The sequence below is a fragment of the Eschrichtius robustus genome, chromosome 13, assembly GCF_028021215.1.
Source record: "Eschrichtius robustus isolate mEscRob2 chromosome 13, mEscRob2.pri, whole genome shotgun sequence".
NCBI classification, from domain to species: domain Eukaryota; kingdom Metazoa; phylum Chordata; class Mammalia; order Artiodactyla; family Eschrichtiidae; genus Eschrichtius; species Eschrichtius robustus.
This window is the reverse complement of record NC_090836.1, coordinates 33,286,428-33,302,131: the sequence shown is the minus strand read 5'-3', so window position 1 is coordinate 33,302,131 and position 15,704 is coordinate 33,286,428. Positions and strand designations below refer to the sequence as shown.

Sequence of the window (15,704 nt, the reverse complement as noted above, 5' to 3'; positions counted from 1 at the left end):
CTCATTACTATGGAAACAATGTCATTGTATGTCGACCTTATGAAACTTCAATGTGAAGCAACCCTTTTTTCTTCAATGAACCCCTTTCTTACCCTTCTAAAATGAGCTGTTCAAGTTTCTCTACCACATCACCGAGATTCTCAGGAAGAAAAGATAGCTGATTGTAGGACAGGTTAAACTGTTTCAAGGTTGAGCACCTCACAGCCCGATCCAAAACTACTGAGGGTCCAATGTCGTTTCGAGAGACATCAAGGTTGGCAATACAATTCATTTTCAACAAGTAAGGGGGAAATGATGTAAATTTATTACTTTGCAAGTCCAAATGTGTCAAACACTTCAGAGTCTGGAAAGACAATATTTTAAAATTTTTAAATGAACCACCTGAACAACTTAAGATTAGCTAATATTTCTGCCTTCCATACCTCTGGTAACTAGGACCATTAAGAATTTTCCAAAAAATTGAAAACACAATCTACAAGAGAACTTCAGTATACTGACTGGTACTACCTGCTCTGCTATAAAATGGGTAAAGCCAGGAAAAATATAACAGGTAGAAGGTCAAAAGCAGGCTCACAGAAATAAGGTTTAGAGTCTAATTCAGCTTTTCTTGTAAACTATTCCTGCAATGAGTAAAATGGAAGAATAATAGGCTCCAACAAATATTTGAATTAATGACTTAATGAATAAGCAGTATAACATAATCCTGGGAATATAGTTTTTAACACTAGCTTTTAGAAATTGTTATACATTTTAATATAAATAAGATTTACCATAAAGTAGTCATGTATATAATACACATTTTATTTATAACCTCCTCTTTTATTTTCTATTTTTTTATTTTTTTAATTTATTTTATTTATTTATTTTTGGCTTCATCGGGTCTTCGTTGCTGTGCACAGGCTTTCTCTAGCTGTGGTAAGCAGGAGCTACTCTTTGTTGCGGTGTGCAGGCTTCTCATTGCGGTGGCTTCTCTTGTTGCAGAGCACGGGCTCTAGGCACGAAGCCTTCAGTAGTTGTGGCATGCAGGCTCAGTAGTTGTGGCTCGTGGGCTCTAGAGCGCACGCTCAGTAGTTGTGGTGCACAGGCTTAGTTGCTCCACGGCATGTGAGATCTTCCCGGACCAGGGCTCAAACCCGTGTCCCCTGCATTGGCAGGCAGATTCTTAACCACTGCGCCACCAGGGAAGCCCTAACCTGCTCTTTTAAATGAAACGTTTTGCTTCAAATCTCTATTTTCTATTTTTAAGCAATTTCTAATTTTACTATGATAATAGCAAAACTTCCATTTATGTATCATATCAATTTTTAAAATGTTTGGTATGAATTACTGTCAAAGGGCTAAACTACCAAAAAACAATCACTTCCTTATTCTCCTCCTTATATATCAATATATGTACTTATTCTCATATGGAATTCTAAACAGTTTAACATGATTATAAAGGCTTATTAATGGATCACTGCCCAAAAAATTTGTTTCAAAATTTCCATCATTGTTTCAGATACTACAAGATTATTCAGAAGGAAAGATTTTTACATTGTTTATTCCCAAGGTTTAATCAGCAAATTTTCTTGTAGAGACAGTTACAAGCAGTAACAAAAAGTCCCATCTTGTGGTGCTGACTTGAAATTTCCTTAGAGAAAGTTATGAGCTGGCCCACTCTTTGAATGCCCTAATGTATCTCACCTTGCCATGCTCTCTTCATTCTCTTTGTTTCAGCTAGGCTAAATTCTAGTTTTCTTTTACTTACTCTTTAGCAAATATTGACGGTCTACCAAGTGTCAGTCATTAATTCCTTCACAAATTAGTTCAGTAATCATCTATCAAACCTCTACTATATGTCAGACATTAGTAGGCACTGGGGATACACATGAACAAGGCTAAAACAGTTCCTGTTCTCAAGGAGTTTACAATTTTGTGAGGACAATATATCTTAGATCAAAATTTATAGTAATGAGCACTGGAAGAAAAAGAGTGGATGCCGGGGAAAGGTAAACTAGATGTTAGCCAACCTAGCCTGGAGGGAAGACAAGGAGAAGAAAGGAAGAAGATGGTAAGGAAGTGACATTTAAAATGAGGCCCTTTGAAAACTTCCCTAATATGGGAAAGGAAATAGTCAATCAAGTCCAGGAAGCACAGAGTCCCATACAGGAAAATCCAAGAAGAAACACACCAAGACACATATTAATCAAACTATCAAAAATTAAATACAAAGAAAAAATACTAAAAGCAGCAAGGGAAAAACACCAATAACATACAAGGGAATCCTCATAAGGTTAACAGCTGATCTTTTGGCAGAAACTCTGCAAGCCAGAAGGGAATGGCAGGACATATTTAAAGTGATGAAATGGAAGAACCTACAACCAAGATTATTCTACCCAGCAAGGATCTCATTCAGATTCGATGGAGAAATTAACAACTTTACAGACAAGCAAAAGCTAAGAGAATTCAGCACCACCAAACCAGCTTTACAACAAATGCTAAAGGAACTTCTCCGGGCAGGAAACACAAGAGAAGGAAAAGACCTACAATAACAAACCCAAAACAATTAAGAAAATGGGAATAGGAACATACATATCGATAATCACCTTAAATGTAAATGGATTGAATGCTCCCACCAAAAGACACAGACTGGCTGAATGGATACAAAAACAAGACCCCTATATATGCTGTCTACAAGAGACCCACTTCAGACCTAGGGACACATACAGACTGAAAGTGAGGGGATGGAAAAAGATATTCCATGCAAATGGAAATCAAAAGAAAGCTGGAGTAGCAATTCTCATATCAGACAAAAAATAGACATTAAAATAAAGACTATTACAAGAGACAAAGAAGGACACTACATAATGATCAAGGGATCGATCCAAGAAGAAGATATATCAATTGTAAATATTTATGTACCCAACACAGGAGCACCTCAATACATAAGGCAAAGGCTAACAGCCATAAAAGGGGAAATCGACAGTAACACAATCATGGTAGGGGACTTTAACACCCCACTTTAACCAATGGACAGATCATCCAAAATGAAAATAAATAAGGAAACACAAGACATAAATGATACATTAAACAAGATGGACTTAATTGATATTTATAGGACATTCCATCCAAAAACAACAGAATACACTTTCTTCTCAACTGCTCATGGAACATTCTCCAGGAGACATCATATCTTGGGTGACAAATCAAGCCTTGGTAAATTTAAGAAAATTGAAATCATATCAACTATCTTCTCCGACCACAACACTATGAGACTAGATTTCACTTACTGGAAAAAATCTGTAAAAAATGCAAACACATGGAGGCTAAACAACACACCACTTAATAACCAAGAGATCACTGAAGAAATCAAACAGGAAATCAAAAAATACCTAGAAACAAACGACAAGGAAAACATGACGACCCAAAACCTATGGAATGCAGCAAAAGCAGTTCTAAGAGGGAAGTTTATAGCAATACAATCCTACCTCAAGAAACAAGAAACATCTCAAATAAACAACCTAACCTTACACCTAAAGCAATTAGAGAAAGAAGAACAAAAAAACCCCAAAGTTAGCAGAAGGAAAGAAATCATAAAGATCAGATCAGAAATAAATGAAAAAGAAATGAAGGAAATGATAGCAAAGATCAATAAAGCTAAAAGCTGGTTCTTCGAGAAGATAAACAAAATTGATGAACCATTAGCCAGACTCATCAAGAAAAAAGGGAGAAGACTCAAATCAACAGAATTAGAAAGGAAAAAGGAGAAGTAACAACTGACACTGCAGAAATACAAAGGATCAGGAGAGATTACCACAAGCAACTGTATGCCAATAAAATGGACAACCTGGAAGAAATGGACAAATTCTTAGAAAAGCAAAACCTTCGGAGACTGATCCAGGAAGAAATAGAAAATATAAACAGACCAATCACAAGCATTGAAATTGAGACTGTGATTAAAAAATCTTACAACAAACAAAAATCCAGGACCAGATGGCTTCACAGGCGAATTCTATCAAACATTTAGAGAAGAGCTAACACCTAGCCTTCTGAAACTCTTCCAAAATATAGCAAAGGGAGGAACACTCACCAACTCATTCTACAAGGCCACCATCACCCTGATACCAAAACCAGACAAAGATGTCACAAAGAAAGAAAACTACAGGCCAGTATCACTGATGAACATAGATGCAAAAATCCTCAACAAAATACTAGCAAACAGAATCCAACAGCACATTAAAAGGATCATACACCATGATCAAGTGGGGTTTACCCCAGGAATGCAAGGATTCTTCAATATCTGCAAATCAATCAATGTGATACACAATATTAACAAATTGAAGAATAAACACCATATGATCATCTCAATAGATGCAGAAAAAGCTTTCGACAAAATTCAACACCCATTTATGATAAAAACCCTCCAGAAAGTAGGCATAGAGGGAACTTACCTCAACATAATAAAGGTCATATATGACAAACCCATAGCCAACATTGTCCTCAATGGTGAAAAACTGAAACCATTTCCTCTCAGATCAGGAACAACACAAGGTTGTCCACTCTCACCACTATTATTCAACATAGGTTTGGAAGTTTTAGCCACAGCAATCAGAAAAGAAAAAGAAATAAAGGGAATGCAAATCAGAAAAGAAGAAGTAAAACTGCCACTGTTTGCAGATGACATGATACTATACATAGAGAGTCCTAAAGATGCTACCAGAAAACTACTAGAGCTAATCAGTGGATTTGGTAAAGTAGCAGGATACAAAATTAATGCACAGAAATCTCTTGCATTCCTATACACTAATGATGAAAAATCTGAAACAGAAATTGAGAAAACACTCCCATTTACCACTGAAACAAAAAGAACAAAATACCTAGGAATAAACCTACCTAAGGAGACAAAAGACCTGTATGCAGAAAACTATAAGACACTGATGAAAGAAAGTAAAGATGATACAAACAGATGGAGAGATATACCATGTTCTTGGATTGGAAGAATCAACATTGTGAAAATGACTATACTACCCAAAAAAATCTACAGATTCAGTGCAGTCCCTATCAAACTAGCAATGGCATTTTTCACAGAACTAAAACAAAAAATTGCACAATTTGTATGGAAACACAAAAGACCACAAATAGCCAAAGCAATCTTGAGAAAGAAAAACGGAGCTGGAGGAATCAGGCTCCCTTACTTCAGACTATACTACAAAGCTACAGTAATCAAGACAGTATGGTACTGGCACAAAGACAGAAATATAGATCAATGGAACAGGATAGAAATACCAGAGATAAACCCACGCACATATGGTCACCTTATTTTTTATAAAGGAGGCAAGAATATACAATGAGAAAAGACAGCCTCTTCAATAAGTGGTGCTGGGGAAACTGGACAGCTACATGTAAAAGAATGAAGTTAGAACACTCCTTAACACCGTACACAAAAATAAACTCAAAATGGATTAAAGACCAAAAGGTAAGGCCAGACACTATAAAATTCTTAGAGGAAACCATAGGCAGAACACTCTATGACATAAATCACAGCAAGATCCTTTTTGACCCATCTCCTAAAGAAATGGAAATAAAAAGAAAAATAAACAAATGGGACTTAATGAAACTTAAAAGCTTTTGCACAGTAAAGGAAACCATAAACAAGATGAAAAGACAGCCCTCAGAATGGGAGAAAATATTTGCAAATGAAGCAACTGACAAGGCATTAATCTCCAAAATATACAAGCAGCTCATGAAGCTCAATATCAAAAAAAGAAACAACCCAATCCAAAAATGGGCAGAATAACTATAGACATTTCTCCAAAGAAGATATACATATTGACAACAAACACATGAAAGGATGCTCAAAATCACTAATCATTAGAGAAATGCAAATCAAAACTACAATGAGGTACCACTTCACACCAGTCAGAATGGCCATCATCAAAAAATCTACAAACAATAAATGCTGGAGAGGGTGTGGAGAAAAGGGAACCCTCTTGCACTGTTGGTGGGAATGTTAATTGATACAGCCACTATGGAGAACAGTATGGAGGTTCCTTAAAAAACTGAAAATGGAACTACCATATGACCCAGCAATCCCATTACTGGGCATATACCCAGAGAAAACCATAATTCAAAAAGAGTCATGTACCACAATGTTCATTGCAGCTCTATTTACAATAGCCAGGACATGGAAGCAACCTAAGTGTCCATTGATAAAGCAGATAAATGGATAAAGAAGATGTGGCACATATATACAATGGAATATTACTCAGCCATAAAAAGAAACAAAATTGAGTTATTTGTAGTGAGGTGGATGGACCTAGAGCCTGTCATACAGAGTGAAGTAAGTCAGAAAGAGAAAAATAAATACCGTATGCTAACACATATATATGGAATCTAAAAAGAAAAGAAAAGAAAATGGTTCTGAAGAACCTAGGGGCAGGACAGGAATAAAGACACAGACGTACAGAATGGACTTGAGGACACGGGGAGGGGGAAGGGTAAGCTGGGACGAAGTGAGATAGTGGCATGGACATATATACACTATTAAATGTAAAACAGATAGCTAGTGGGAAGCAGCCACATAGCACAGGGAGATCAGCTCGAAGCTTTGTGACCACCTAGAGGGGTGGGGTAGGGAGCTTGGGAGGGAGACACAAGAGGGAGGAGATATGGGGATATATGTATATGTATAGCTGATTCACTTTGTTATAAAGCAGAAACTGACACACCATTTTAAAGCCATTATACTCTAATAAAGATGTTAAAAAAAAAATGAGGCCCTTGTGACTTGGGGGATTTAGTCAGGTAAAGAGGAGGATAGAGTGGGGATATATTTTAGACATTGGGGTAGGGTTAGGGATCACCTTTTTTTCTTCTCTCTCCCCAGATATACAAACTTTAGGGGAAAGATATCACTTAAATATATTTAAAAATCATGCAATGTTGCTCTTAAAATATGTCAAAATTATGGAAAATTTTATAAATTAGAAAAAGGGAAATGTACTTGCAACAAAACTAGTTTTTAAAAAACAGGTATAATTCTTTTTCAAACTTTGCAGTTCAGTTCAAGAATTTGTTTAAATATTTAAACATTTGTATGAAGATCGTTTTGTCCGTATATCTTCTTTGACTTCTATAGTACATAAAAAAAGGATGAACAAAGTCAGTAGTCAGAGGACTACCCTATCAGCAGACCATTTTATACTTTAATTTTTATGAAATAGGAACTTTGAGCATAAAAATCAATTTTTAAGCTGCACATAATTTTAAAACTCAATTAACGCCTTATGGATAGTTTAGTTGAGCCTCTGTATTTTGCAGATAAGAAAATTAGGGTCTACAACAGTCGGAGTAATATGTTCTTACTGTCACACAGTTGGTAGCTGAGCAGAGCCAGGACCGCCAAACCAGGTCTAACCTAATTTAAACAGTTTAATTTGTCCTACTAGAATTAAATAATTGAAGGCATAATCAACACATAGCCTTGCTAGACTTTAATACTTACCATGTAGCATCAGGACAGAACCTCGATTTCCTATTTAATCACATTTCCATTTCCATTACCTGCCCCCAAAGATGCTTCTGGAATACCACACAGACTAAGATACTTGTATGACAACCAGAAGAATGGGGGAATTATTGTCCAATGACACAAAAACAGAACGTTCCTTTTAAAGATTTAAGCATGCAAGTTAGATATAAATGTAAAAGCTCTTCAAATATCCTGAGAATTATAAGAATAAATTAAACTTACTTCACATAGTTGTTGTGGAAAGCTCGCGAGTGCATTCTGGTGAAGTTCCAGCTTTTCAAGATGCTCCAAATGACCACTTATACAGGATTTCTGGCTCAGGGCATCAATATCTCTTAGTTCATTTGCTGAAAGGTCTAAAGATGTAATATATTCTCTCTCAGAAGCCAGGGAAGAAATGCTCTCTGAATGCCTCATATGTGATTGGAATTTTGATGCTCCTTTTGTCAAAAACAAACAAACAATGGAAATATAAGCAAGTAATTTAAGTTCATATGGTAAACGTTTATGGATCACCTACTACTGTCAGGCTCTCTTCAAGGCACTGGAAATTCAACAGAAAAGCAAACTATGGAACTTACATTACAGTGACAGAGATACACAGTAAATAATAAATATTTAATCAGGTGGTATAAGTAGTGTAAAAAAACAACAGACCTGAAGAAGAACATCAAGAGTGGCATTGGTGAGGGTATTATTTACATTTCAGGAACACAGTAGGAAGGATAAAAAGTGGCCTGTATAACATCATAAGGCTAAATTTTTAAACCTATAATTGAATTTCATTTTTCTACAGTCTATGGAATCATTAGGTAAATATAATTTGAAGGTTATGTGAAATTGGCATCAAGAAAATTTGCATAATCAGGGGAAATTTATCAAAGTGCTGTATTCTGCTCAAAATATCTATTTACTTGTGATTACTTTCAAATACTTACTGAGTGAATCATCTGAAGTCAATATTTTTCTTTTTCTCTTCAGTAAATCTTCATGATCAAAAATGGGTCCCTATTAAATATTTATAATAAAATTACCATCATTTTTTGGAGCAAAGAGAACATTTTCCTATCTGGTTTCTTTAGGAGTCACTATAAGATTACTAGCTAAAATTTTCATGGGACCAAGCCATACCATAAGACACAGACCTAGTCTGGGCTCCATAGACATGAAGCTCTAAAAAGAAAAAAGAGTAAAACCATTTTAAAGTGTACAGAGCACCTATATGCCCCAAACATGCTCAAAAGTCTACAAATGTAAGTTTAAAATAGCATACGTGCACGGACACACACACGTGTATATATAGAAAGAGGGAGAGTTTTCTCACATTAGGGAATTTCTGCACCAATAGCTCCTAGCTTTGGCACACAATTTCAGTTATCGAAAGAATGTCAAAAAAAATATACAATATTTAACTGCAGTTTTTACAATATAACTTACCAATGAATTGGAATGTCTTTGCAAATTTGGTGAGCAACGCTGCAAGGCAGGATCTCGGTAAAATTCTCCTACGCTAATTGAATTTGATTTCTTTTTCACAAGAAATGAGCCTTCACTTCCTATTTTTAAACAATAACATAAAGGCAAGTAAGAAAAGCTGACCTAATCATAAGATGATGAGGATCATAAAATGATTAGGATTAGCATAGTAGTTCAATCACAAAACATTAAACACATTTTCATGAATGGAAATTGCCCAATTCCTTTCATAACATCTTTAAAATAGAAATGATAAACTATGTTAGCTTGTATTTTCAAATTCAACTACATTATTCTTCATCCACAAATATTTATTGAATGGCTGTCACAGACTAGACACTGAGTAAGTGCAGGATAAAGATAAGCAGGAACAAATAATCCAGGCCTCATATGAGCTCATAGTACAGCAGGAAAGAGCCAAGTAAAAAAATAGTTACAAGTGCTACAATAAATACATGCATGTTCAGGAAGCAGAGAAAGTTTATACATAAATCTGACCAATGTTATTCCTTTCTGTTTCTCTGAATTTTGCTTAGAAAATTTTCGAATCTTGTTTTCAATATTGGAATCACACTGAATTATTTAACATTCAGTAATTTTGAGTACATCTCTGTTTGAATTACATATTTTATAGTTTCATTTATGAAATGACATTAAAATAAACACAATGAGTTTAGTGGCAATATTGTTTTGAGAGAGAAGAGAATTACTTTTAAAATTATGGATTTTCAAGAAAATAAGGATCAATATTAGTCATATTTTAAGGATAAATAATGTAGAGCCATTTTTAAGAACTCATGAGATTTTAAATTCTATCACTTTTTATCTTAGAAGCATAAAGAATTAATTGTGTCAAAACAAATTATAAAATTTACAAATCCAAAAATCAATTATTTTTACGTTTGCATTTCTGATGTTTTCCTTTATTTAAAACAACTTAAAGAGAATTCTTCTTTCATCCATGATGGTGTAACAAACACTGAATTTAACCTCCCCACAAAAAACCACTAGAAAATTGGACAAATTTTTTTAAACAACTGGTTTCAGACATTGGGCTGCAGAGAGTACAGGACTGTGTAATCCCTGAAAGAAGGGAAACAAATTATGTGAACCTTATGATCACCCTGGCGTTCTGCCTGGAGGCAATTTAAGGGCCATAGGCACAATGAGAAGGAATTTAAACAAAGCCCAATGGCTTTCCTGAGATGAGGAAATGGAGATCAGTGTTCATGGAGACTAACTTAGCTGGGAGTTCCAGGAGAGAGTCATGGAAAAAGAGCTCCAGTAATCTGCATAGGGATTTCCTATAGCTGTGCACTAGAAGAAATGTAAAAGGGAGTTCTTCAGGAGGAAGGAAATGATACTAGATGCAAACTTGGATCAATATAAGGAGGTTAAGTCATCAAAAAAAATTATAGTATTTAATGTATGTGCACCCAATAACAGAGCTTCAAAATACACTAAGCATAAACTTATAAAATGAAAAGGAAAATTAAGAACTTGACAATTACAATCTCAACATTTGTTCTTAAATATAACAAGTAGAGAAAAAAAATCAGTAAAGATATAGAAGACCTGAAAAACACTATCAAACAAGTTGACCCAATTTCACCCAACAACAACCAAATACATTTTTTTAATTGCACATGAAACATTCACCAAGATAGACCACACAGTACTCCACAAAGCATGTCTCAATAAATGTAAAAGGACAGAAATCATCAGAGTAGGCTCTTTAACCACAGCAAAATGAAATTTGAAACCAATAAGAGAAAGCTATGTGGAAAAATGTCCAAGTATTTGGAAAATAAACAACACTCTTCTAAATAACTCATGAGTCAAAAAATCACAAAGGAAATTAGAAAATTTCAAAAATGAATGTAAACAGAATATATAAAAGTTGTGGGATGCAGCTAAAATGGTGCTCAGAAGGATCTGCATGGTCTGAAATGTTTATATCATAAAATTAGAAAGCTCTAAAAATCAGTGTTCTAAGCTTCCATGTTAAGAATCTATAAAATAAGAGTCAAAATCTAAATAAATAAAAAAAAAAAGAAAGAAAATAAAAAGCAAAAATCAATGAAAAATAAAATGGACAATCAATACAGAAAGTCAATGAAACAAAAACCTGATTCTTTGAAAAGATCGATAAAATTGATAAACCTTGAGCTAGACTGAAGAAGGAAAAAAAGGAAAGACAAAAAATATCAGTGTCAAGAATTAAAGATCAGATATCACTAATGATCTTATAAACATTAACAGGACAATAATAGAATTATTATAAATAAAAATAAACAATAAATTTGGCAACTTATGTAAAGTGGGCAAATTCCTTGAACATTTCAAATTACAAAAACTGACAAAAGAAGTAACAGAAAAATCAAAAGAACCATAAATTTATGAAAGTTATTATATTTATAATTAAAAAGCCTCCCCCCCCCCCCCACCGAAAAGTACTCCTAATCTACAAGGTTTTACTCATGAATCCTATTAAACATTTAAGACCTCTCCTACACAAATTCTTTCAGAAAACAGTGGAGTCAGGAGCACTTTCCAATTCATTTCACGAGGCTAGCATACTCTCATAGTTACAACAAAACAAAACTACAGACCAATATCCCTCATAGATGCAATATCCTTAACAAAATTTTAGAAAATCAAATCAAATAATATATTAAAAGGATAATACACCATAATCCAGTAAGATTTACCCCAGAAAAGCAAGTTTGGTTTAACATTAGAAAATCAATCAATGTAATTAACTAAATAACAGAATAAAGGGAGAAAATATGCCCATTTCAACAGATGCAGAAAAGCATTTTCCAACACCCATTATGATAAAAAGTCTCAGCAAATAATTACTAGAAACAAGTTTCCTAAACCTGATGAAGGATGTCTATTAAAAAAAGAAAAAAAAAAACTACATATAACATCATACTTAATGATGAGAGACTGAATGCTTTCCTCCTAAGTTTGGAAGCCAGGGAACAATGCCTACTCTTACGACTTCTATTCAGCATAGTACTGGAGGTCCTAGTCAGTGTAATAAGACACGAAAAAGAAGAAGAAAAAAAAAAGATATACAGGTTAAAAGGAAGAAGTAAATCCGTCTTTATTAGCAAATGGCATTATTGTGAACATAGAAAAATACGTGGAGTCAACAAAAAGCTGTTAGAACTCATGAGTTTTGCAAGCCCACAGGATATATTAACATACAAAGAAATCAACTGCATTTCTATAAACCAGCAGTGAATGAACTACTGGAAATTGGAATTCAAAAACAATGCTATTTACAATAGCATCAAAAAACATGCAATACAAAACATTGGTGGGAGAAATTTAAATGACAAATACAAGGAAATAAATAGTACATTTATATGTCAGAAGACTCATTATTAAGACACCAGTTCCCTCAAATTTATTTCTAGATTTAATCTAAAGAAAATTTTATTTATATGTTAATTCTTTATTATATAACAATAATATATTATTTATACATTAATTCTATATTAAATGTATATAGAGATTTAATTCTAATAAAAAATCCCAGCATAAAATTAATTAGTTGATTCAAAATGTATATGGAAATGCAAACAACCTAGTATAATAAGAAAAATTTTGAAAAAGAACACCACCAGAGAACTTATACTACCAGATTTCATTAAGCTAAAGTAATCAAGACAGTATGGCATTGGCATAAGGATAAAGATTCAAATCAATGGCACAGAATAAAATCCCACTCCTAAGCATATACCTGGAGAAAACCATAATTTGAAAAGATACATGCACCCCAATGTTCACTGCAGCACTACTTACAATAGCCAGGACATGGAAGCAACCTAAATGTCCATCAACAGAGGAATGGATAAAGAAGATGTGGTACACATATACAATGGAATATTACTCAGCCTTGAAAAAAAGAACAAAATAATGCCATTTGCAGCAACATGGATGAACCTAGAGATTGTCGTACTGAGTAAAATAAGTCAGACACAGAAAGCCAAATATCATATTATGATATCACTTATATGTGGAATCTAAAAAAAGGGTACAAATGAACTTATTTACAAAACAGAAGTAGAGTCACAGATGTAGAAAACAAACTTATGGTTACCAGGGGATAAGGAGGGGAGGGACAAATTGGGAGACTGGGATTGACATATACACAATACTATATATAAAATAGACAGCTAAAAAGAACCTACTGTATAGCACAGGTATGTCTACTTAATACTCTGTAATGGCCTATATGGTAAAAGAATCTATAAAAAGAGTGGATATATGTATATGTATAACTGATTCACCTTGCTGTACACCTGAAACTAACACAACATTGTAAATCAACTATACTCCAATAAAATTTTTTTTTAATTTTTTTAAAAAAGAATGCAGAAATAGAAGCACACCTATATGGTCAGTTAAATAGGATAAACATGCCATTACTTCAATGAGGAAATATAGTATATTTAACAAGTGATGTTAAAACAACTGGATATCTATGTGGAAAAAAATAAATGTCAATTCTTCACTGACACTATATACCAAAATTAAAATGGATTACAGACCTAAATGTAAAAGCTAAGAATTTAACACTTCTATGAGAAAACATAGGAGAAAATATTCACAAATTTGAGATAGGAAAAGATTTCTTAAATGGGATAGAAAAAGCACAAACTAGAAAAGAAAAAACTGAAACACTGTACTTTTCAAAATTTAAGACCTCTGCTCTTTGAAAAATAACATTAATAAATGAAAAAACAAGCTATAAATGAAAGAAAATATTTGTAATTCATATATCTGTCAAAGGACTTCTACTTAGAATATAAAAAGAACTCTTAAAATAACATGAGACAACAACACAATTAAAAGTTAGCAAAGATCTAAACAGACACTTTGCCAAGAAAATATCAATATATGAATGGCCAATAAGAACATGAAAATATTCTCAATATCAATAGTTTTCAGGGAAATGAAAATTGAACCCAAATAAGCTAGGACTACAGCCTCACTAGAATGGCTAAAATTAAACTGACTTACAATACTAAGTGATATAGTGTAATGAGGATTCAGAGCAACTAGAATTTTCATACATTGCTGGTGGGAGTATAATATGGTATAACCACTTCAGAAAACAGCCAGACATAAAAAAGGACATACTGTATCCTATTTATATGAAACTTGAGAAAATACTAATTTAATCTATTGTGACAGAAAGCAAATCAGCGGTTGCCAAGGGACAAGGTGGGGGGGATGTTTTTTGTAAAGAGGCATATAAAGGGACTTTTTTGGATGATAGAAACATTGCATAACTTAATAGTGGTGATGATTACATGGATGTATAAATGAAAACATATACTTAAAATGGGTATATTAGTATATCTCAATAAAGTTGGGGTTTTTTTTGTTTATTTATTTATTTATTTATTTTTGGCTGCATTGGGTCTTCGTTCCTGCACGTGGGCTTTCTCTAGTTGCGGCGAGCGGGGGCTACTCTTGGTTGCAGTGCACAGGCTTCTCATTGTGGTGGCTTCTCTTATTGCAGAGCACAGGCTCTAGCTGCGTGGGCTTCAGTAGTTGTGGCACATGGGACCAGTAGTTATGGCTCGCAGGCTCTAGAGCGCAGGCTCAGTAATTGTGGCGCACGGGCTTGGTTGCTCTGCGGCACGTGGGATCTTCCTGGACCAGGGCTCGAACCCATGTCCCCTGCATTGGCAGGCAGATTCTCAACCACTGCACCACCAGGGAAGTCCCAATAAAGTTGGTTTTAAAAAATGCTTGGACTTGAGACATGAGATTTTGGAATAACCCTTATTTTTGCCCTCTCAAATGTCTTTATCACCCAAAGTTTTCAATCATACTATTTTAATAAAAAAGCACCTCACCCCATTTTTACCAAACTGTATTATGTTAAGTGTCAGCCTTAACATTGCCATTAATATCCTGCCATGTTAATTTTTTGTTATTTCAGGAGTTATTAAAATATTATTTTTAACTCTAATAAAGATAAAAATATTTTTTATTAAGCACTTTCTATTTGCAAGCACTCTCCCAGACACTTTACATACATTTTTCCAAATTCCTATAAATAATCCTGGAAGTTTAGCAACATTGCCTTTAATAAGGATAAGGGGCTTACACAAACCACAAAAGTATCTAGTCAATGACGGAATATGGAATCCAATTCCAGTCTGAGTCAGTGTTTTCACTGCAATAGCCACCACTCACTGATTATGGGCAGGATGATAACACTTAAAAGTGTAGACATACATTTTCTTCATTGCCTTAAGTAGCAGTTAAGTAATAGTAAGCATTAACTATTTCCACTAATGAATACAGTTTTCCTCAAGATTGTCCACATGAAGTAAATCAGATTTTTGTCCCAATTTCTACTGTTCCATGCCAGAGGGTAAGTGTTTTAAAACATAACAGACTCTATTGTTTAGTAATAATTACCTTCACTATCCAGGTCATCACTTTGAGCAAACACATTGTCAACATAAGACTCGGGAATGAAGGTCCATTCATCAAATTTATCAAGTATTTCTTCAGAAAAATTCCCACTGCTGCCTGAGGCTGTTCCTTCTTCCACAGCACTTTTCATCTGATATCTGAGCACCATTCTTGCTAGGGTGGATCCTATATCTAAAAATAAAAAGATATACCAGCAACAACTTTTTTTTTTCCAACATCTTTATTGGAGTATAATTGCTCTACAATG

General features: G+C 34.2%; 1 protein-coding gene across 2 annotated transcripts in view; it reads right to left on the bottom strand.

Moving 5' to 3' along the window:
• The window catches only part of LRRK2 (leucine rich repeat kinase 2), a 140,704-nt gene that overhangs the window by 59,614 nt on the left and 65,386 nt on the right, over positions 1-15,704 (bottom strand). For both annotated transcript variants that reach the window (XM_068560232.1, XM_068560231.1), the window contains exons 20-24: positions 15,440-15,628; positions 8,948-9,066; positions 8,449-8,518; positions 7,733-7,950; positions 93-343 (exon numbers count right to left, since the gene is read on the bottom strand). In XM_068560232.1, coding sequence (XP_068416333.1) covers positions 93-343; positions 7,733-7,950; positions 8,449-8,518; positions 8,948-9,066; positions 15,440-15,628 — 847 coding nt within the window. The remainder of the gene's footprint in view (positions 1-92; positions 344-7,732; positions 7,951-8,448; positions 8,519-8,947; positions 9,067-15,439; positions 15,629-15,704) is intronic.